This window comes from Rhincodon typus, chromosome 8 (assembly GCF_021869965.1).
Source record: "Rhincodon typus isolate 14 chromosome 8, sRhiTyp1.1, whole genome shotgun sequence".
Classification (NCBI taxonomy): Eukaryota; Metazoa; Chordata; class Chondrichthyes; order Orectolobiformes; family Rhincodontidae; genus Rhincodon; species Rhincodon typus.
In genome coordinates, this window is record NC_063339.1 from 54,748,829 (window position 1) to 54,771,569 (window position 22,741).

The following is a 22,741-nucleotide window of genomic DNA, read 5'->3' on the forward strand; positions in this document are numbered from 1 at the left end:
TAAAGAAAATCTTCATAAAGTATACACTATTGATTATGACAATATTGATATTATGTGCATGAGATGTTTAAAGCTTCATTACTTTAATGTATTAATAGTTTGGATGCATGTGTAAAAGAAAGATGCCAGATAGTAACAAATCCAAGAAAAGTTTATTATGAATATGGCATTTGCAGGATGATAAAATCAAGTTACATAACCATGTATGACATGTTTCTTTGAATTGATGAAATAATCTACAAAAGTATAAAAGAATCCTGTCGTAAATGAAGTATGTACATTTCTGGTTTGCAGCATTATCTGTGATCAATGAAATGTTCTTTTAAATAAGCCAGGCACTCAGAAGGTTAGCTTCAGTTAGCTTGAAGTTTGAAGCACAAAAATAAATGTACCATAGTTGTCTCTTTAAATTTACTTTTAATTGTTTTGTATTGTAGAGTTGGTAACACTGTTAACATTGATACTAACAGAACCCTTTGCCCCATTGTTTAGCTACTTGGCACCAATTCCTCATAAAATATTTTGTATACTTGTACAAGAAATAGTTAAAAACACAGACACAGCCTTCACAGGTGATGAATTTTTCATACTGCAATTTGAAACACTATGTGATTTGACAGCAGCTGTGATTATTGTTATTTCAAATCACCAGAAATCATCTGACACCAACACAGAAACATTTAAAAAACAGCTCCTTTTGCTGTTTTAGCTATTGTTTGCAGTTAGAGCACAAGGGACTCTGGGAATGTTTATAGCTGAGGCTCCATGGCGGCAATCTGTCACATACATCTGAGCCTGCTATTTAGTGCATTGTTTGGCAAGATGGAAGATAAGTCATACCCAGAATTCCACTGTGAAAATGGTTCCATTAACCATGAGCTAGTTAAGAGTCTTTTATCTCTGAGAGAGGTCTGAAGAATACACAGCAAAGCAACAGCAGAAACAAAAGATATACAGACAGTGGAAGCAGCATAAGGTGACACTACAGAGGAAGGCCATCACACAAAAAACATCACCTCCCAAGAATCACTGGTTCACGAGAATTGCAGTAATGAAATTGACCATTGCAGACTAGAGATAAAGCACAGTGAGGACAAAGGACAATATTGCCACATTAGCTTAGTATATACTGCATATAGTAACACACATTAAATTTTGCAATGGGACTGACAGTCAAGGACACTTACACATTGTACACATTACTTATCTCACTCTCATTATTAGATGCCTTAATGAACAGCTGCCAAAGATGGAGTGAAAGAAGCATTTATACTGACAATCACAAATAGTGTCAAACACTAGAATGTGTTTTTTTTTTGGCAAAATGATGACAGAAAAATAGAATTGTGAGTCTATTAATTCATGTGCAGTTTGATTTGTGTACCTATTCCAAGCTTATAAACTCAATCTTGAATTTCTGTTTCAGTACTAACAACTAAAGTACAATTAGAATTTCCTCTATTTCAGTAAACAGAAGAATAATGAAACATAATATGTCAAATATTCTTCTTAAAACTCTAAAACAATATTATTTTAAATTGCAGATTAGCCTCAGTTATACTGAGAAAAATATAGCTGAAAATAAATGCAACTATCTCACCTCAACTCAATCTTATTGAGTTTCCTTAAAGCACTTTGAAAAAAGGCAGAACGACTATAAAAACGACGTGAGGCTTTGTGTTTTTTAGTCTGGAGGTAAAGTTTGCATGGCTGCAGAAAACGTTAACACAGATTCTGGTCATAAGAGAATGAGGAGATTGCAGCCACAAACTGGAAACTAAATCCATTTATCTAGTACAAAACAGCACTCTTCCACAAATTCCAGCCCATATGCTGCATATTTTATGAAGACAACAAAGATTAATAATGGTAGCACCATGGTAGCAGAAGTAATGTCTACTTATGGTTCATTAACTACACATGGATTCCATCTTCCTACAGTTTTTAAGAATTTAACATTCCAGACACAGGCCAGAATCAAATTATGTAAGAACCCAAATTGCTTTATGTGCAAGTAAGAAAAATCTGAATCATAAAAAAGAATTAAACTCTGCATAAAATTTCAAAATACTATGCCCTATTTTTAAAAAGAAAAAAAACCCTTTAAAGTCTGACTTAGTCAAACTGGGTCATCTTTCCATACTTACCTCCTTCAACCTTGATCATATCAAGATCATTATAGATTAAAATCTGTGATTCTCTCATTTTACAATCTCTTCACCATTGCATTTGCATCTTATGGCAGAGGCATGTACACATTAAAGGCATCTTCACAAAGATGCAAAGGAAAACACACCTTGGAAGGAACATTTACAATTAACCGGTAATTCAACTTTCTGAAGGCAAAAAAATAACTCTTTACAATACAGAATGATTAGTTATAGTTCAAAAGAGACATGAGAACAGTTGTATTGATGGTATGAGCTGACCTGCTCAAGTTCAAAGTGCTAGCACTAGAATTCAACTGAAAACATTGTCTATGCCTCAGAACATAATACTGAACACAGTATGTGGTCATAGTTTAATCCTCTTTACGTTCCAATGATTGTGTGGTGTGAACGCCATTACTATACACAGGAAACGGAAGTGTGGAAAAGAGTCCCTCTGCTGTTGTGAACACATTCCCTGCAGGCATTTGGGCCAGGCTGGCCCCACTCACAGTGCTTCCGAATGGCCCTGACATGTTAATTCGATGTACATGGTGATAAAGCATTTCCATAGGTGTCTTGGGCTCTAACCCAAAACTAGAACTGTTAACATCTACAAAGTTGACAGCATGAGTGTTAGGCAGCAAGTTGCCCTGCATGGCAAAGGTCACCTCAGCTGGGGCATACCGAATGGTGCCAGTAGTATAAACCCTCTGAGGAGTAGTGCTGGTGGCAGCTAGAGTTCCTGTTACCCTATGAACTAGGGGAAGCACCACATTACCAGCCTGTAACCTCTGCAGAGTTTCTAGGTCACTGGTGTAAAGCACAGAACTAGTGGTACTGGTGCTGCTGAGGTGCTTGTCTCGTGGGGAGGTTGACAAAGGAGGAGACAGAGGATCTGTAACAGGAACTAAGGTAGTGTTGGATGAGGTGCTAAACTGAATTTTACGATTGGCAGTATTTTCCGTCCCTGGCGGGGTGAGAACAGAATCTGGAATAGTGACATGTAAACTAGTGTTGGCCTGTGGAGAGGGGAAGTGCTCAGAGCTTGGGGGCTTGGTCATGCTATAAGGGGATTCATTCCTTGAGATCTCTCTATTAGGAGGGTAATTCCAAATACTGCTATCATTATCAAAATTTATAGGTTCTGTTATTTCTGTTTTAATTTTAAGCACGGAGGCACTGTTTGGTGAAGATAGCAGTTGAGGCTGGTCTACTAGGTTTGAGTCAAGTCCACTAGGGCTCGAAGCACTTGACAGCCTTCTACGTGTAACACTGCCTCCTTTTTGCTTTTTCCTCCTCTTCTTTCTCTTCTGGTGTTTGCTGGAAGACTGGATACTCACTTCTCCTGCACTGTCTGAATCCTTGGCACTGTCTGAGGTCACTGATTCACGGTTTGGCAACCGCATCTCTGATTCGCTGCCTGCATATCGTTCTACTTTGATCTGCATAGAACCGAAAGTGCCAAAACTGTCCTCAGCTGCTTTCTGACTCTCAAAGTCTGAACTTTCAAAGCTATCATCGCTGTCCCTGCTGTCCTGGTTGCTAGAGCTATTGTCGTCATCATTGCAGTTCATTTCATGATCTGAGTGGTTCCCAGACTGCTTCTTCCTGTCTGGTTCTGGATCATCACTGTTTTCAGACTGGTTGCCCTTCTCATCTGACTTGGAATTCTCATTGTCATCTGGAGAAGATGGAGGTTAAAAAAAAAGCATCAGTCCCACAAGAAACTACAGTTACTGCAGACACGATTTACACACTTCTGCTGAAAACAGTAAAGGGGCAAATCAGCCGAGAAAATAGTACAGAGATTACAACTTCAAATGAATAGTGTAACTCCTCATAAAATTCCAGAATTTTATACTTGCTCACATCCTTTATTAGCAGGACACATATAATTCAGTAAATATACTTGGAGAAACTTAACAAAGTAGGGATAAATAATTTAAGATAATTAGGTTTCTATTTGTAAATCCAAAACATTCTATTGAAATGCAGGATAGCTTTTCAAGAACAGGGACAAGTTTCCCTTGATCCTCCTCAAGACTCATTTTTGATGCAACATCAGAAGAAAAGTGATAGTACACAAACTACAGGCTTGTTTTATGATTTGTGTTCAGATTCAGTTTGGAAGTCTAATCCGTAGAGCCTAAATTCAATTAGAAACACAGACAACTTTGGAAAGATGAATGAATTTGATGAAGAACTCTAATGTTTTATCCAGGATGGAATCAACAAATCCGAGTTGTGCTCTGGTGATGCTGGGACAGCTCAGTTGATGAATTAGTACACATATAGTATGTCTCAAATGGATGATAAGGACCAATCAGTTGATGTTGGGGAAGGGAATGGAGCAGTTGTGGCCCTTAAATTAGAATGTTGTACTCATCACTTTTTCTTTTCTGCCCAGGAGGAAGCCTTTTTGAATTATCCACACTATTTGCACCAGATAATCAGCATTCTAGCCAGCAAAAAATTAAAAGACAAATGGAAACTCCACAAAAATAGTTCAGGGAATCTTTTAATAAATAATTTCAGTTGCTCAAATTTTGCTGGAGTGTGCCTTATTAGCAATGATTAGTTGTGTAAATTTAGGTTTTAGCATTTTATTCCCATCAATTTGCTGTAAATATAAATTCATAACAGCCTTGTATTAAACAGTACATCATTCTGCAGTATCTCTCTACTTACATAATAGTCTATTTTCCTATCCTCCCTGCCAAAGAGAACTCCATATTATCTCGCAGTATCTATCTGCCATTTTGTTCCCACTCAATTAACCTATCTATATTCCTTTGAAGACGCTTTGTATCCTCCTCTTAACTTGCTTACTTATCTTTCTTTGTAGAGTCAGCAACAAGAATAAGCTTCTTCTTCCAGGTCACTATTGTACATTTTAAGTAGGTGAGGTCCCAGCACTGATCCCTGACACTCTTGCAAATGCAGTTTGCCAACCTGAAAATGATCCACTTGTCCTGATTCTCCCTTTCTTTTAGTTAGCCTCTAACCACTCTAATATATTACCCTAAAACCATGAGCTCTCATCTTGCGCTGTGTTTTCATAGGTGACGCCTTATCCAATGCCTTTTTGAAAGTCAAATATACGGCATGTTGGGTACACTTTATTCCCCCTTGCTTGAGGCACCCTCAAATAACTCCAATACAATTTTCAAACATGATTTTGCTTTCACATACTGCTTGCATAATAATTTCATGATTTTACAAATGTTCTGTTATTATTTCCGGAATAATTGATGCTAGTATTTCCCAATGACAGATGGGTTAAAAAGCCAATAGTTTGCCACTTTCTGTTTCTTTCTGAAGTGAGACAACAATTAAGATTGACATGTAAATGCATACTAATAGTTTATAGTGGACAAATGTACCTATGAATACTTTCTCAAAACATGATGAGAAATGTAGCCAATTCCCACAGGAATGACAGGATTTGTTTTCATTCCTGTGGGAATTTATAGCTAAGAATGTAAATTGTAACAATTGTACATTGTTACATAGAGTACGGAGATAAGGAAAAACTGAAGGTTGAGTTACCGTATAAACCACCAGGTAGTAAATTGGCATGGATAGAGAATTGGCTCATGGGCAGGAAACAGCGAGTTGGGGCAAATGGTTCTGTGTTTGGTTGGCAGCTCTTGACCAGTGGGTTCAACAGGGATCAGCGCTGAGACCGCAACTGTTTACAATGATGTATTAATGCCTTGCAGGAAGGAAGTGGATGCACTGTAGCCAAAATTGCAGACAACACTAAAATAGATGGAAAGGTAGGCTGCGAGAGGGATACAAATATCTTACAGAGGTATATTCATAGGTTAAATAAGTGACCAAAAAGTTGACAGATGGAGTATAATGTGAGAAAATGCCAACTTGTTCATTTTGGAAGGGAGAACAAAACAACAGATTATTATTTAAATGGTGAAAAACTGCGGAAATGTGCAATGCAAAGGGGCTTGGGGTATTTGTTCATAAAACACAAAAATGTAGCAAAGAGGTGCAACAGGTAATCAGGAAGGCTAATGGAATGTTTGGCCCTTATTTCAAGGGGTTGGAGTATAAGAGTAGGAAAGTCTTATTGCAACTGTGCAAGGTACTGGTGAGACCACATCTGGAGTATTGTGAGCAGTTTTCATCCCCTTAGTTAAGGAAAGATATCATTTCATTGGAGACAGATCAGAGAAGGTTCATTAGGATGATCCCCGGTATGGAGGGATTATTTTATGACCACAGGCTAAACAGATTGGGATTCTACTTATTACAGTTTAGAAGAATGAGAGGTGAAACTCATTGAAAAATGCAGGATTTTTTTACAGGCTTGACAGAGTAAATGTTGAGAGGATGTTTCCCCTCATGAGAGATTCTAGGAACAAAGGGCATAGTCTCAGAATAAAAGGGCACTAATTTAAGACTGACATGAGGATGGTTGAGAATCTTAGGAACCTTGCTACAGAGAGCTGTGGGGGCAGAATCCTTGTGTATTTTTAAGACTGACATACATAGATTCTTGAGCTGTGGAGGAATCAAGGCTTATGGGGAAAGGGCAGGAAAGTGAATGTGAGGAATGCTGGATCAGCCGTGATCCTATTGAAGGGTGAAGCAGGTCCAAGGGGCCAAACAAACTCCTCCCGCTCTTATTTCTCATGGTCTTATGGATAGAGGAGGGCCTTTCATTTGTTACCAAAATACTAGCAACTCAGCTTTATATAGACTAGAAATTACAAAACACTGTAGTTCTTTATTTTTTGCACTCATCAATGTCAATCATCTTTGCAGGTGGAAGATCCACTGTAAACTATTCATTCACTATACATAACATTATATTTTCATGAAACTTCACAGCAGGTTTCAGTTTTAAATCAATTTTTTTCTCAGTCCAAGATACCTACTTGGTTTTTTTTGGTAGTTTATTATTTTCCTTTCAATTCTATTGTTTCTTAGCTGCACAAATTCCCCTACAACTGGGAAAGCAGAGCGCTGGTTCAAAGGCTCCAAAAACATGTTTTTATGTAAAAACAATGCAATGATATCTCCATATCCTGCTCCCTAATTTTAATTTATTTTCAAGAAATCTGCTGAAATTAATAGATAACTAGGAATAGGCCACAAATATACAAGTATGTTAATAAATCCAACTCAGTGTGTGGAGATAATTGGGAACTCACTGTGGACTTCAAATAGTAACACAGATGCATTTAAGAGGATCAATTATACAGATACATGAGGGATAAAGGAATAGAAAGATATTTTGATAGGTTTAGATGAAGCAAGATGGGAGAAGGTTTGTCATAATATGAAAATCATAACTGGCTTGGGGCCGAATTGCCAGTATTTATGCAAAAATTCTCTGCAATTCTATGTAGCTAAACAATAAAGTTTCTGGCAGCTATGGCATTGTACTGCTGTGCAAATATATGAAGATATCTATCGATCTTGGAACAGTGGCTAAAACGTTCAAATAAGTGGGAGAAATAATTGGGCCGTTAAGTGTATCCTAAAATCAAATTCCCAGCATTTTCGCTGCATTGAGGTGCTCAAGTAAAGGTGTATGTAAAATAGTGCATCCAGTCCCTGACCAATTCTGCTCTTTGAGGAGGTTTCTTTAAAATTTAAAGCATCTTCCAGCAACCCTCAACAAGCAGCATGGCAGGAACATGCAAGCATTATGAGCATTCAACCTCATTATTGTGGTAATGTGAGAAAATTATATGACCTCACCTTATCATTAGTAGCTATTTTGAATATCTTGATCTCTTTCCATGCATACTGAACATCTGACTTCATTTCCAGTGGAAAATATTTGAAGTGATAGTGATTGGTGGGAAGCCAGCCAGAACAGTTTTGCTTGGTTAATTTCCAGCTAGCGCCTTAATACTGGTTGGAGTGAGTTGCACAGGAAGAATGCCTAGATAACTGTTTTGTGAATTAGTGATTGTAGTAAATCCCTTCCTCCTACTCTGGCCTATTTTTAGTGCAGAATGGATTTGAAAAAAGCAGTATACAGGCAAGAACTGGGGGACACGTGTGCTTAGAAATCAAAAGAGTAACTCCAAAATAAATGCAGACACATCTCTTCGGTATGTGCAGTTAATTGAATTTGTGAATGAGATGATTTGATATCCTTAATATCAGAGAAAGATCTGTTTTAGTCACAAATATTAACTACTACTAGATTGCTGGAGCTGGCTGAGAGAGGAACCCATATATTGTCATACACAAAATAATGGATTTGATGACAGTATTACTGTTGACTGCTGTTTATCATTGCTTTGGAAAACAATAGTACGGATCCATGAAACTGTTAAACTTCTTAAGATTTAAATTAAAACCACATGATTTCCATCAAACTCTACCAGACAGAGTTTTGGTGTCACCAGTGTGAAGAGGATTTGGCTAATTATACCACAGAATTCCCGCTCCTATGCTACTGTAATGAAAAGTGCTGGATGTTGCTCCATAACAAATTCACAGTCATGCCGAATTAAATATGTGTGACACGGTATTATCTATCTTAGGGCTTCTTTCAGTGCTGCTCAGTTCAATGCTTTGTGAAGTCCTTCAGTTGGTATGCTGGCTACTACACTTACAATTACATATGTTGTGGGGCAAGCTTTGAAATCTGAAAGTGTGAATTTTGCTTATTTAGGAATAATAAAATTGGTGTACTAACAACAAAATTAATAGTGACAGACACTTGTAGGTAGCTGGAGTCTTTACAAGTACAAATGATGTGTCATACATGCAACACTAACCTATTAATTCTTAATCTATTCCTGTCAATGTTATGATACATCCCTGGGGATGCTGTATGTAGTAGGATACTCAAATGTATGCTTCTGGTAAACAGAGATAGCATTACCTATTGACTTGAATTTGCATGTTTTGTAATAGGCAGTCATTAACTTGTTTTGAAGCATCTGTCATTTTCCATAGATATAACACAAATAATATAAATAGAGCTTATGGACTTTGGTACCAGGCTGCTGGTGCTGGATTTAAAATTACCACCATTACCTGAGTTTTCTTTTGAATCAGATTCAGAGTCAGAAGTCTCGGATGATTCAGAGGTTTTCTCAGGAAGGTTAGGAAGCTGTGCAATATCCATTGGGACATCCTTATACTCAAAACCACTAGGAAAATAACACTTATGTTAGACTCTGCATGTATACATGGTTAAATATTTATTCAGAATCTGACATTTGGCATTCTTTCACATTGAAGACAGCAAACTAAAACTCATAGTTTCAAGCATTAAAATGTTTCCAGACATTGTTCACTGAATTGAATCAGTGAATATTATTATTGCAGTTCCTTTTATCATCAGTTAAAATTGCCACTTTCTTTACTATCCTTTTCACCTGATATCAGGTTTTGAATGAAAAGCTTCAGTCATGCATTCACTTCCTCACAATTCTTTTGTTACATTATGTTGTAATTTCGAAATCAAAACCTCCATCAAGCTGCATTGGTTCACACAATAAAGCACATGTCTTGCCTTTGAAGCTTGTTCATGGTTTATCTTGTTGTTTTACCTGGGGAACAATGATATCATTCTGGTAGTAATGCAAGGCTCTATTGTCAGTTGTGGCTGATACACAGGCAACTAATTGTAACAGTGATCAACTCTGGTTGGCCACATTGCACCATCTGGAACCTGTGCCACCAAATCCTGTAAGCAACTTGTAAAATTCTGCCATGGAACGTAAGCATCCTTGGTTAGGACAGTATTAATTGCTCATTCTAATTGCTCTGGAGAAGGTGGCACTGAGGTACTTCTGAACTTTCGCACTCCTTGTGACGTAGACACACCCATTGTGCTGTTAGGAAGGGAGTTACTGGATTTTGACCCAGCGACTGTGAGAGAGTGGTGAGATAATGCCAAGTTAGGATTGTGTGTGACTTGGGGGAGAAATTGAGGTCATGGTGCTCCCATGCAGCTGATATTCTTGTCCTGCTGACTGATAAAGGTCGCAGGTTTGGGAAGTACTCTGAAAGGAGTCTTTGTGAGTTACTGCAGTGCATCTATGAGTAGATGGTACACTCTGTTGTCACAATATATTGGTATTGAAAGAAGTGACTGCTTAAAGTTATAGATGGGGTGCTAATCAAGCACGTTGCTTTGTCCTGTATGGTGTCAAGCTTCTTTGGTGTTGTTGGAGTTGCACTCATTGAGGCAAGTGGAGAGTATTCTTTCAACTTCTGACTTGCGCCTTGTAGATGATGGAGACATTTTGGAGAGTTAGGATGTGAGTTAATTGGTGCAGGATTCCCAGCATCTGACCTGCTTTTGTAGCAACAATATTTATATGGATGGTTCAGTTAAGTTTCTGGCTAATAACGGAAAAGGTAATGTCACCATAAACCTACCAGACTATAGGGTTGCTCTCACATTAGAGAGAGAGAGATGACTGGTGGGTGTTTAACCTCAGGGTCACCATGCCTCAGGCAAGGGGAGAGGTTGAGAAGGAGATCTTTCATGGTGATCTCAGCTAGCATGGGAATTCAATCCACACCTTTGGCATCACACTGCATTGCAAACATGCTGTCCAGCCAACTGAGCTAACTAAGCATAGTGCATAGATTCCCTGAGCCTTCCTCAATTAATGATCAGGCCAGGCACTCACACCAGCCATCACATCCCAGCTCCTGTTTTCTGTAAACATCACTTTTGTCTGTGAAGATGTCATGTATTAAAATCAGATGATGGATCTTGAATATCAATTGTTCATGTTTACCATCATCATAACAATGTAAACGTGACTGCCGTTGAGGAAGAAGTAGAGATCCTGCCCAGCCCGTAAAGGGTGAGAGGAACCCGGTTGTTGGGCGAGAGTTGCATCTTTCATTCATCCAAAAATGGGGAAGGCTTGATGTTGATGTTATTAGTTTACTAAATTGTGAAAATCAACCAAAGCATTGTCACCAGTAAAATTTCTTTTGTAAGTCTTACGATTGATCTCACAGTGATATTAACCAGAATTCATTATATTTTAGAAACGTGTTTAATATAACTTCTGAAATGCTTTTTGGAAGACATATTTTTCTGCAACATCCATCACGTGAAAATTCATGGGTGGAATGTTCCCAGGTCCCGAACGACATTGGTGCCAGTGAGAAATGTGACAGAATCATGAAAGAAGTTGAACAAGGTCTTTTTCAATGTTGAGAGCAACAAGTTGCACTAAGTTCTGGATGTTAGGACAAGATCCTTATTAGTAAGCAGTGACAGGATGATTAATGGGATTATCACTCATTGTCTACCTCATTATTACTTAACCTCGCCTCTTTAATATGCACCCTCCTATTTTACTACCCACTGGACAGATGCTGACATGAAAATCAGAGCAGGTGCCTAGGAATTTCACCTTGCTGGTTGCTCCTCCAAATCTCCATCTTGAACACTAGCACCAACATCTCAGGGCACATTTCCAACAGCAGTGGCCTCACGGACCTCCCATTCACAGACACCGGCATATGACATATGCCAGCCTCTCCACACTATTATGGCACATCTCTGATCAACTTGCAGTATGTTTCGACACTGTAACGGAGTGCTTCGTGTTGCACTGACAACTATCATTGTGATACTGTTGCAAAGACACTGTGCACAAGGATAGGCACCCAGCTCACAGACTGGACCAGGCTACATCTCAGGATTGTTCACTTGCTCTCTCAGTGCTCACTCACTTAATGCCTATCTAGATGCTCAAAACACCCTACCTTGCCTTTTAGCATTTTGTCCCCTCAGCCACACTTCAAAGGTTCACAGTATTTCTGTCTTGTCTTGCACTTTGGTGCAGAAACAAAGCCAGGCAGCTTGTCATGCTGGTCAGCAGAGATCAGTTGATGGGGTGGACATGCTCCCAATCACCACAGTACTGTGTCAATTTCACTCCTACAGGATGTGCTGGTAGCCTAAGTCACAACCACATGGCATATCCATCAACCATATGACCATGTCTCAAAGTCAAAGCGGAGTTGCCCTCAGACAAGTGGGGGGTGCTGCTGTCAGTCAAGGGGGTCCCAGTGTAGTCAGTCATCCATGATCAGTCCAAGGGTTTGGGCATAACCAGGTGTCTGCTTGGTGCTATCTGGGACAGGGAACTATCTCAATACAATCCCGGGAATGGATCATAAATAGTCCTGCATGTCCACTGTATTACTTGGGGTGATGCAGAGGTATCAGTCAGGGGTCTGGTTAATCATGTGTCAATCCAAGTTGGTCAGGAGAGTAGAGCATGGTCAGTCCTAGGGGTCAGCAGAATGAAGGTCATGGGTGGGTTTCCGGCAACATGAAAATTAGGTTCAATGGGGAAGGTGAAACCTGACAATCAGACTGAACCCGGAACTTTCAGTATCGATTACAATCTATGTTGCCTCCCATGATCTGTCAATTACTCAATATGATCTACAAATGGAATATGGCTGTGGTTGCCCCTGGAGTAGATGGAGTCAGTGTCTGCTGATAGAAAATTTGGGCCTCACTTGAGAAAAGGAAGCCCTTCAAGTGGCATTTGTGTCAATCCTGTTGTGTACAGGTTGAAATAGTTACATCACATCACCTTACATGTGCGACACATGAAGTGTATGTCTGTATAACGTGCAAATAGCTGGTTACAAGTGAAGTTGACCATGTCACTGGACATTGCAAATTGTCTGTGAAGCTGAAGTAATCATAAATGACCTTAAAAGAGGCACTTACAGACTATAGCCCACAAGGCCAATGCAAGACCTCCTGGCGTGTACAGGGCCACAGAACTGATTGCTTCTCCAGCTGAAATGTAAGAATACTGCAAGACTTTCCCCACATTCAGTGATGTGAGGAGATGGTTTCAGACTAATTCAGCACCTACACTTTCCTATTGCTTTGACACAACTCGTGGCGCATTCATTGGAACAAGATGCAAGGTCACGATGCCAAGGTGAGTTATTCCATGGCCCTCCTTGTATGAATGGCTCAGGTCCTACTGCTTAGAGGAGTGTGCAAAAGTGTGAGGAGTGTGTAGGTAATGTCAATACTGCTGGCTTTCATTGTGAAGGAGCAGGTCTGTTTCTTCTGCTCCCCACAGCAAAGGGTGAGTGCTGTTGTTATTGCCATGAAGCAATGAAGCCACAGAGAATTGGAGGAGGAACAGTTGCTCCAGACCAACAGCAACCTGCAGCAGAACTTGAACAGCTTTCACATGAAGAGGTCATAACTGATTGGTCCCTCCTGCCCCCAACAGGTGTAGGACAGCCAGAATCTGTTGTTCTTGATGTCATTTCCACCAGTTCAGTGTCATGACAGGGTTAGGATGTCCTGTATACCAGCTGCTGGAACGGGAGCTGTGAACTGAGAGAGTGGGTGACCAGCTTATGCTGTTGGCTGTCAAGATGACAGCAATGTTTCAATTTTACATTACTGCCTTGTTCCAGGGAGTCACTAGCAACCTATGTGAGATTTCTCAATCACCACCAAACACCAATGCATCAAGACTGTGACCAATGCCATTTGTGCCCGATCACACCACACTATCTCGTTTCCCCATGACGGGGTTGGTGCAGCAGCCCACACTGTCAGACTGGGCAATGTGACTGGTTTCCTTCAGGTGCAGGGATGATAGACTGTACCCACAAGGCCAGATCATAACATGTCTATCAATAGAAAAGGGGTCCATTCCATCAATATGCAATGATCTGCAATCATCAGCCCCACTTCTTAGAGGTTTGCGCCCAGTACTCTGGGAGCTGCCATGATGAGAATATTGTGTTCCTGCTGTATCTATGGGTCAAGATGCCTTGCAAGGATTGTTATTGGGACACTACCCATGGTGACCATGACCAACCTCTGACCGAGGCCGAGTGCAGATATTATTCAGCATTTGCTTCAACCAGGGTCAGGTGCAGCAGACTAGCTGAAGATGAGGTTTCACTGCTTTGACCAGTCTGGTGGGCCTTGTGGTATTCTCCAGAAAGAGTGGGCTGCCTAATCATAGCATGCTGTGCTCTGCACAACTGGAACATGCAAAGAGGGAATATGAGTGATGCTGAGGAGCAACACCCTGAGCATGATAGAGCGCAGCAACTACAGGACAGGCAAGATTTAGTTGACATTCAATTCTAGTAGATGAGAACTAATAGATGAGACGTCATTAATTGACTATAAATTTTGGTGCTTGACATGATCGTTTGTGTTCTGAGAGGCAAATGCAGCGTCAGTCTGTTTGATATCTAATCGCTTTGTGTATTTATAAAGAGAAGTAAATGTTTTGAGGCAACTGAATTCTTCTCTGTATATGATGATCCAACATTGGATAATAAGATGCTGAACTATAGTGGACTTTGGGGTAAGAGTGGGGGCAGTAATTTAGAGGGGGTGCAACATCAGGTTGTGGGTAAAGGCAGATAAACAGCAATTGGTGTAGGAACGTGCAGTTGTATATGGAAGGAGGTGTCACCCATGTCACCTCTATGCAGTGAAAAACTTGGATTTGAGGCCAATAGGTTGATGATGAAGGGTAACTCCAGATTCACCTGGTTGGCTAGGTGCATGTTGGGTTTCCAAGATGACGCCAGTACCAGGGATTCCAGTATGTCTGGGTGATGTGAACTTCTGGCCATGACAAGTGGGATAATTGGCTGGTATTGGACAAGAGGGGTGCAGTAAGGGGGTGCTAGGTAATGAGGAGGGATTGGGAGGATAGCATGTAATTTGAGGAAAGCAATCCTTTGATACTTTGCCAAACTATGGTAACATTCAGCCCCATATATCTCAGTTTGTATGTGATATTGTTGTAATGAAAATAAAGGATGACTGTTATATAAAACAAGAGGGCAATAGCATACCTTCATCAACAGCACTTAATCAATACGGTGTAGTGTTTCCTGGTTATTCAGATTCAGTTTATTTAAAGCTCAATACACCATTGAAGCAATGATGTTTCAAAGTTATTGTGTGCACTCTGTTAACATTCTCAGTTTAGTTTCTGTAATAATATATAAAACCTCCACTTTAAGCATTTTCAAATAAGCTGAAAAAAATCCTTTTTCTTATCCATATGGGAATAGTGGCTGTCAGAACAAAATCAATCCATCACTGCAGATGTACGTGTTTTCCCCCTTGCTGGAACCTGTTTTGAATTTGTACTCCCTTTACTATCCTCTCACAAATTACACTAAACCCATTTTAAATACTGTAATCCAGGAGGGCTTCTCTATTTCAGTTCATGGTCACCTCAAGGTTACGATCGAGTTGTGATGCATTCCCAAAATTGTTACTAATAAATTACAATACATTTCGAAAGTCATTCATTGGCTGCAGGATAAGTGGAAGGCCCTGTGTCCATGAAAGAGAAAATATAAATGCAAAGTCTTTATTCATTCTTCCTATATTAAATCAGTTCTTAAATATCTTCAAATTTAAACTTAGCTGCTTTTTCACTCCTACTAATTTTGCAATATTTGTGGTAGGGTTTGAAATCCAATATAATAGATGCAGGTTCAGCCCATTGGTCAGAGAACACATGTCACTTCTGAGGAGGGGACCCAACTGAATTAAGTGCCTGGCAGTGCAGCCCTTCCTCAAGATTCAGGTTGGGCTCAGATAGAAATTCCCCATTCAATCCCTGAGAGCTGCCTGGAGATTTTCTGGGCCTCAGGAAAGCTTTGCCATTCTCATATGATCCCTGAATCATCATGAAATTGTGGTGTACTCAGAGATCATTAGTGTCAATTGGCTCAGTAATGAGCCTAATTGACAGTTTACTACAAGTAGCAACACGTCCCCCATGGACCCATTCCCACCTCCAACTTAATCACGGCAAGTTTTCCTGCCACCAGGAATCGAACATGTGGCTTCCCTTATGATTAAGTGGGCCTGTTCTTTGTATTTTCCACTGAGGCAGGCTGCATTAAATCTAGTCCAGTTAATTTGTTTGAATTAAAGGGATCACGAAGACACAGCAACAAATGACAGTTATTTAGAGAGTGCTGTGCCCAAACTGTTTGCAATTGTATCTTGAGGCTGCACGTTTGATTCTAATTTCATTAATATCCTCTGAAGAACACTTCTTGTAGCATTCAACAACATTTTGGCTAATTTTCTATCCTTTTCAGAAAACATCACTAATGCAGTTACTTTGTCTGAAGTGACAGTCTTCCAGAACCTTGGGATAAGCACCATTTCTCAATTGAAAGTCCAGACTGTAATATTAGTAAGATACTGGCAGTGTGAGGAATCACAGCTTTGTTAGAAATGGGGAAAAAAAAGTTTGCTTCTCTCTACAGATGCTGCCAGACCTACTGAGATTTTTTCATCCAGTATTGTTTTTATTTCGGTATTCCAGTAGATAAAAGCTTATTTTTAAACTTTGGTGGTTTGTGGTAGTACTGTTTCACCCTGGATCCTCGACAGTGAGGAATGAATGTTTGAGGACTCCTGCCCCACTCTTGTTATGAATAGCTGGTCGAAGTAATGCCATGTAAAACCTTAGACAATTGCTGCAAAAAACAAGTTGTTCACTAAACAATGTCCTTAGGGGAAGTAAATCTACCATCCTTGCCTGACCTATTCCACAGCTGACTCCTGGCCCATGGATAAAAGTAAAACCGCTATAGCCCCAGACGACTAGAGAGAGAGAGACAGAGAGTGTGTGTGTGAGAGAGAGTGACAGACAGTGTGTGTATGAGAGAGAGAGAGGGAGGGAGACAGAGAACTGATGGTGGTTTAACCTGAAGGTCACCACCTCTCAGGTAAGGGGTGAAGCTGAGAAGATAGGATGCTTGTTAGAACCTTGTTAGAACTGAACCATCTTACTGGCATCACGCTGCACTGAAAACCAGATGTCCAGCCAACTGAGCTAACTGGCCCCCCACTGTAAGTGGGTGACTCTCAAAATTCCTTTGAAATGGTCTAGAGGCATTCAGTTCATGGGCAAATAAGGATGAACAAAAACTGTTGGCCTTGCCAGCAATGCCCATATCTGATCAAAGATTTAAATAATACAGATGCTTAGACAGAGACCCAAATTCTGATCTTTAACTCTTTGTTTCTCCATAGGGTGGACAGAGGATTCATTTGGGGCCCAAAACAAAAGATGGCTCCCTCTGGATTGATGATGACTTCCTGCAAGTCCTCTCTTGGGCAAAATGATTAACTCAAGTCTTTTTGCCTGTTGTTGGGAGACCTCCCAACTTTGCAGAGCAGCCATGGGAGTGTTCACAGAACTTTGGTAAAGTGCCAGAAGAAGCTACATGGGCAAGAGTGGGAGGTGCTTGAGCTCACCAACTGGGCAATTATCAGGAGCACTGAAAGTTTTTATATGCTGACAAAGGGCATGCTGATCACACATTTGTAAACATTATTTTAGTACAGCAGAATCATTACAATGTATTTTTTTATTTGCATAATACCCAAGGGTCAGATGTGGCCAAATCAACTTCACAATTTTCGCCTGTCCACAGGAGGAAATGCTGGATCTGGCAGTGAATCAGTGAAGTCACATAATTGGGTCAGCTGATGTTGGGAAATGGCCCTGGGCCGGATTCTAGGGGTGCATGGTTCTTTCCTGCCAACTGTGCTAAAGGAATTGAATAGGTTGGTGTTTGGAAACTGTGGTAAAGAGGTAATAGTGATGTGTTTACAGTTTGAAAGCATTCGGAATTTGAGGAGTGTGTCTCAATGTCAAAGAGGCCTAAAGTTCATACCCTGGTTACAATCTCCTGTGTTTTGTTTCCAGGAAGCTACCTCAAATGATGAATGCACCAGTCAGCTGCAGCCACTTGCCCTGAGGGATCAACATTGACCTGTTAGGAGGAGGAAGCTCAGAGTGTGCAGCATCACATGTTGCAACTTGTTCCACATGCAGCACCAGCAAGACACACGCATTTCAATGGGTGTGCATAAGTTGGTTTTAAGGCATCCAAATGCGCGTGTAAGCGCATCACAGTCACAAGACCTGCGATCATAGACTGAGGTAAAGCAAACCTCAAGCAGTAGGAGTGTTAAAGACAATGTAAATGTTGAGACTTTGCAGTTGCCTGTGATGGCGATGCTGCATTAAAGATTATGAAAATTGTTGATTTTTTTTTAAATACAGCATCGATTTTTTTCACTTGATGCTCCAGCTTCCTGATTTTGATTTGCATTAATAGCATGCTGTTAAGGAAGTTTGTGTTATGGGTCCCTCTGCCTAGTCTCATTTGATGTCTCTATACTGCCATCTGCAAGATGGCTGTTGTGTTCATAGGAGTTACCAGGAAAAGCTGAGTATGGCCAAGGTATTCTAGTTGAGCAGATGATACATTGTTTGTGGAGTCTTTGCTATATTGGAGAATCTCGAGTATCTCATGACACCTGCACACTGACTAACACAACTGGCTGACATGGCCCACTCTCCAACTCCTCAGACTCATCCTCATCCTCAGAGAATAGGCAGTCTCTCTCAGATTTTCCTCTGCTAGAGGTTCCCTTCTCTGGTGGACCGTGCTGTGTAAGGCAACAGCTGTGTGTGAGACTCGAGTAGGAACATATTGCAGATCACCTGGTTGGTGCATCTTTTCCGTTTAGGAATGCACTTGGCTGTCCAGGTCATGGTGTTTTTGCCAATAGCGTGTAATCAATCAGCTGTCTCACCTTCAGAATTCCTGCCATTGCTGCAAAGCCTCTGATTCTTTCTGCTTGAGTGCCACTGTCACTGGTAAATTACATTAACTGATGGGTATACCTAAAAATAGCATCTGTAAAATTTATACACAGCGCTGGACAGAAAGCAGAAAATTCCACTCTGCTTTCCTGCTCATGCCTGGGATGTTCAAAGAAAGCAAGACCAACTACTGTTAATGCCGCTAGCATCAGGTGATCAGCAACAATACTTGGCAATCTCCTTTGAGACTGTGTCACACAGGGGAGTAACTGTTAACCTGGAGTCAGTGGGAGGGTGAGACAAATGTTTGGAGGGAGACATGCCTAGAAACAGGGTGTGTTGAAAAGGTGAGTATAAAGACTCAATGTGGGACTGCCCTTGCATCTCAGCGCTGTTCACCTTGCTGGACCACAACTGCACTTGTCCCAGGTGAGCCTCCTCCTTCCTCTCCACCTCTCATCTTCAGTGGAGGAGCCTCCTACTAAATGAACAATTCCAATGAAGGATAGGAATCTAAAAGTCCAATGTTGGAATGCACAACTTGATTATATTTGTTCTTGTAATGACCTACTTCAAGCTTTAACTATGAAAAATCAAAGTCAAAACATTATCAAATTTTCCATCTTCAGCATTAAAATCTTCTGCTGAGTCCTTATGCACACATTGGCAATTCATCCTGTTACCTGCTGAGCCTCCCTCCAAACGTTTTCCATTTCAGCCCACTTAAAAAGGTGTGGTCAATATAAAAGTCAGGTTTATTCCTTTGTTAACCAGATTATTAATGAGTTTATTTTATAAAATGGGGGGTGAACTTCTGATTATGACACCCACCTACCTTCCATTGTGTTGGAGACCGCAGTGTTGACTTGGTGAGGGAGGGCAGTGATCACAATTTCTAAACATAAGTCACATCTGCTTATGTCCAGTTGTGCAGTTTCCAGCAGGAGGTAATGGATAGCTATGAAAAGGCACACTGATTCCTCCCCTCCCATGGGAAGGATACTAAGTTAGTGTTTCTATCTTTGCCCTATTGAGAATAATTAACTCTCTGGTTTGAAGTGCATAGGGTCACAACTCCTGGAGCATTTGTCTTTTTAGCTGTTAAAGGGTGCCCTCACAATTTAAAAACAAAAGTCTATTTTTTCCCCGCCTCTCCCCAGTTCATAACCTCAGTTAACCTCTTACAAGAGCAGTATTTTTGACTGGTAGCTCTGACTTCAGATTGATCTATCTGATACAATTGTAAGTACTTTGTTTGGCAATATTCCTTGGAGGGATTTCCCAGTTGTTGATAGTAATGTTCAGAAAAACCAACAAACCTGACTGGGATTCAGAATTTGATTGTTTAAGAGGTAAGTTTTTTTGAGGAGAGGAAAATCAAATCTACTAATTAAGAAATGAAACAGAAGTTTGATCTTTGATGACCAAATTATAAAGAGAGAACAATGTGAATGAGATTTTCTGAAGAAGGGTCCCGACCCAAAACGTCAACTTTCCTGTTCCTCTGATGCTGCCTGGCCTGCTGTGTTCCTCCAGCTCCACACTGTGTTATCTCTGACTCAAGCATCTGCAGCTGTGAGCAAGGTGAACTTAGACCTGTTTGCTGCTGTAATCCTAAAAAGTCTGAAGGAATGCCCAATACTTAATGGAACAAGGGAACAGGTGATGGATATATTAAGTAACAGTTTACTGGGTGAGAATTGGTTATATTAATCTGGGGAGCTAGTATTCAGTGAAGTGTGAGTTCTATAGAATGTAGCTAACTGAAATAAAGCTCTCACTAGATAAATGGACTTGGAATCTGTTTAAATACAATTGCCTTCTAGTGTATGACATTGACAGCAGAGAATGGTTGAGTTAAAAATATAAAGTTATCGGCTATGATTATCCATCCCTATTTTCTGAAAGCGAGCCTTATGACCAATGGAAGAACGAATTTATAGTGTGGACCTGAGTTACTGCTTTAACAAAAAGGAAACAAGGTGTCTCTTAGCATTTTCATGACGATACAGAGGGAGGACAAGAAACAATGTTTTCAAATGCAGAGCTTGAAGAATTGAACACGGATGAAGACATGGACAGACTGTTGATTCTTATGGATAAAATTTATCAATAAGTTAGGCATGGTGTCAACCTACAGCATATGGACTTCAGCGGTTAAGAAGGCAGCTCAGCACCATCTTCTTAAGGATGACTAAGGATGGGCAATAAATGCTGTTCAGCCAGTGATGCCCACATCTCACAAATGAATAAATTCACAAAAAGTTACAAATGCACTTAGACTTTCTCAGCTTCAAAGAACCTCTTCCAGATTCTAACCTTACGCTTCTGGATTGGAACTTTCACACTAACATTATTACATTGACATAATCTATTTTCTAACAGCTGTAAACTAACTCTTTTCTCCATGAGAAACTGTTTCATACATCCAAATTCAACCAGGATCTCTCCAAACTGAAACCAAACATTCCAAGCTAGGGATTTTTCCTCTAAGCAAAAGTAAAATTACCTGATCCTTCCGAACTGAAAGCAATTTTTAGCTCCTCTGTTTGCTTGTAAAACTCCCCCAGTGAAAATAAATTCCCATTATCATCCCAGTCTCTCTCTCTCCATCATAGTGGTGTAAAAAGCACGGATCAGAGATCCTGACAAGTCAATTATTAAACATCATATACACAGATCAAAACCGACATGGCACTAGTTCAAAATTAAAGCTCTAAAACAGGAGATTTTTAATGTATATCACACGTTATATCATAAATGTGATTGGTAATTTTGAGAAGCAGAGAAAATTTGCAATAAACAGGAACAGCACTCATAAGCACTCATGGTGTGATCAAACAATGCCTCAGGTGTGATTCCAAGTATCACTATGCCATGAACTGTTCCAATACTCCTAAATAAAATAATAAACATAAAACAGAAGATTCAGAGGAAGGAGATACAGACCTAGATCAAAGAAAATGCATTGTATTAGTCACACAAAGTTTCAGCCCAGTGATGAATGTTCTGGCACCAGAGCCTTTCAATTGTGAAGTAATAGACAGTGGATGGAGATCTACCATGTGTAGAATTGACTGGCTAAAATGCTTCCTAGACTTTTTGATTAATAAGAATTGGGATAAAGTTAAAACTTTTGAGAGCTGTACAAGTTTCAGATTTAGGAACGATAACACGTTAAAATTTTTGAATAGAGTGGTTATTCGTTGTAAAGTAAAATTGTTTCTATTGTATTTATAAAACGAGATGTGGGCATAGGTGGTTGAGCCAGTATTGATTGCCCATCCCTAATTGCCCAGAGGACAGTTAAAAGTCAACCACCTTGTTGTCGATTATTAGTATTTATATAGTGTCCAGCCAAATACTGTTGTTATTATGTGGGCCATCAGTGAAGAAAGCACAGATGAAACTGGATGTGGAAAATGAAAAAGGTGTATTTGAAAAATCTGTGAACTTGCAATTTACTCAGTCAGGACACTGCTGTAGTGTTCCACTCCTTTAGTGGAACGTACCATTCGCCAAAATATATTAAAATAGTGTTACTGACATCAGGGGTAGGAATTTGAAAGGTAATAAGTTAATTGCATTAAATTTACATGGGCAATTTGCCATCCATCCATTAAAAGTTTAAAAAAAATTAATAAAAGATGCAGTATGATAAGTTCACAGAAGAGAAAATGACATATGTGAGACTTGTAAGACATATCAAAGAACACCATCACAGCCTATAGTAAAGAGATAGCAAGAGATTTCAATGAGGTGGTGACTAAGAATTTAAAAGGTACGGAATAAAGAAAAAAAAATAATTTTGCATTTTGTAGACCCGGTAACCAGATTTTATCAAGTCAAGGGGGTGGCATGGTGGCTCAGTGGTTAGCACTGCTGCCTCACAACACCAAGGACCCGGGTTAAATTCCAGCCTCGGGCAACTGTCTGTGTGTAGTTTGCACTTTCTTCCTG

General features: G+C 40.0%; 1 protein-coding gene across 1 annotated transcript in view; it reads right to left on the bottom strand.

Moving 5' to 3' along the window:
- Positions 1–262: 262 nt before the first annotated feature.
- The window catches only part of LOC109927256 (neuronal PAS domain-containing protein 3), a 1,144,266-nt gene continuing 1,121,787 nt past the window's right edge, over positions 263–22,741 (bottom strand). Inside the window, exons 12-13 of the mRNA XM_048600392.1 lie at positions 9,174–9,289; positions 263–3,831 (exon numbers count right to left, since the gene is read on the bottom strand). Coding sequence (XP_048456349.1) covers positions 2,522–3,831; positions 9,174–9,289 — 1,426 coding nt within the window. The 3' untranslated portion in view covers positions 263–2,521. The remainder of the gene's footprint in view (positions 3,832–9,173; positions 9,290–22,741) is intronic.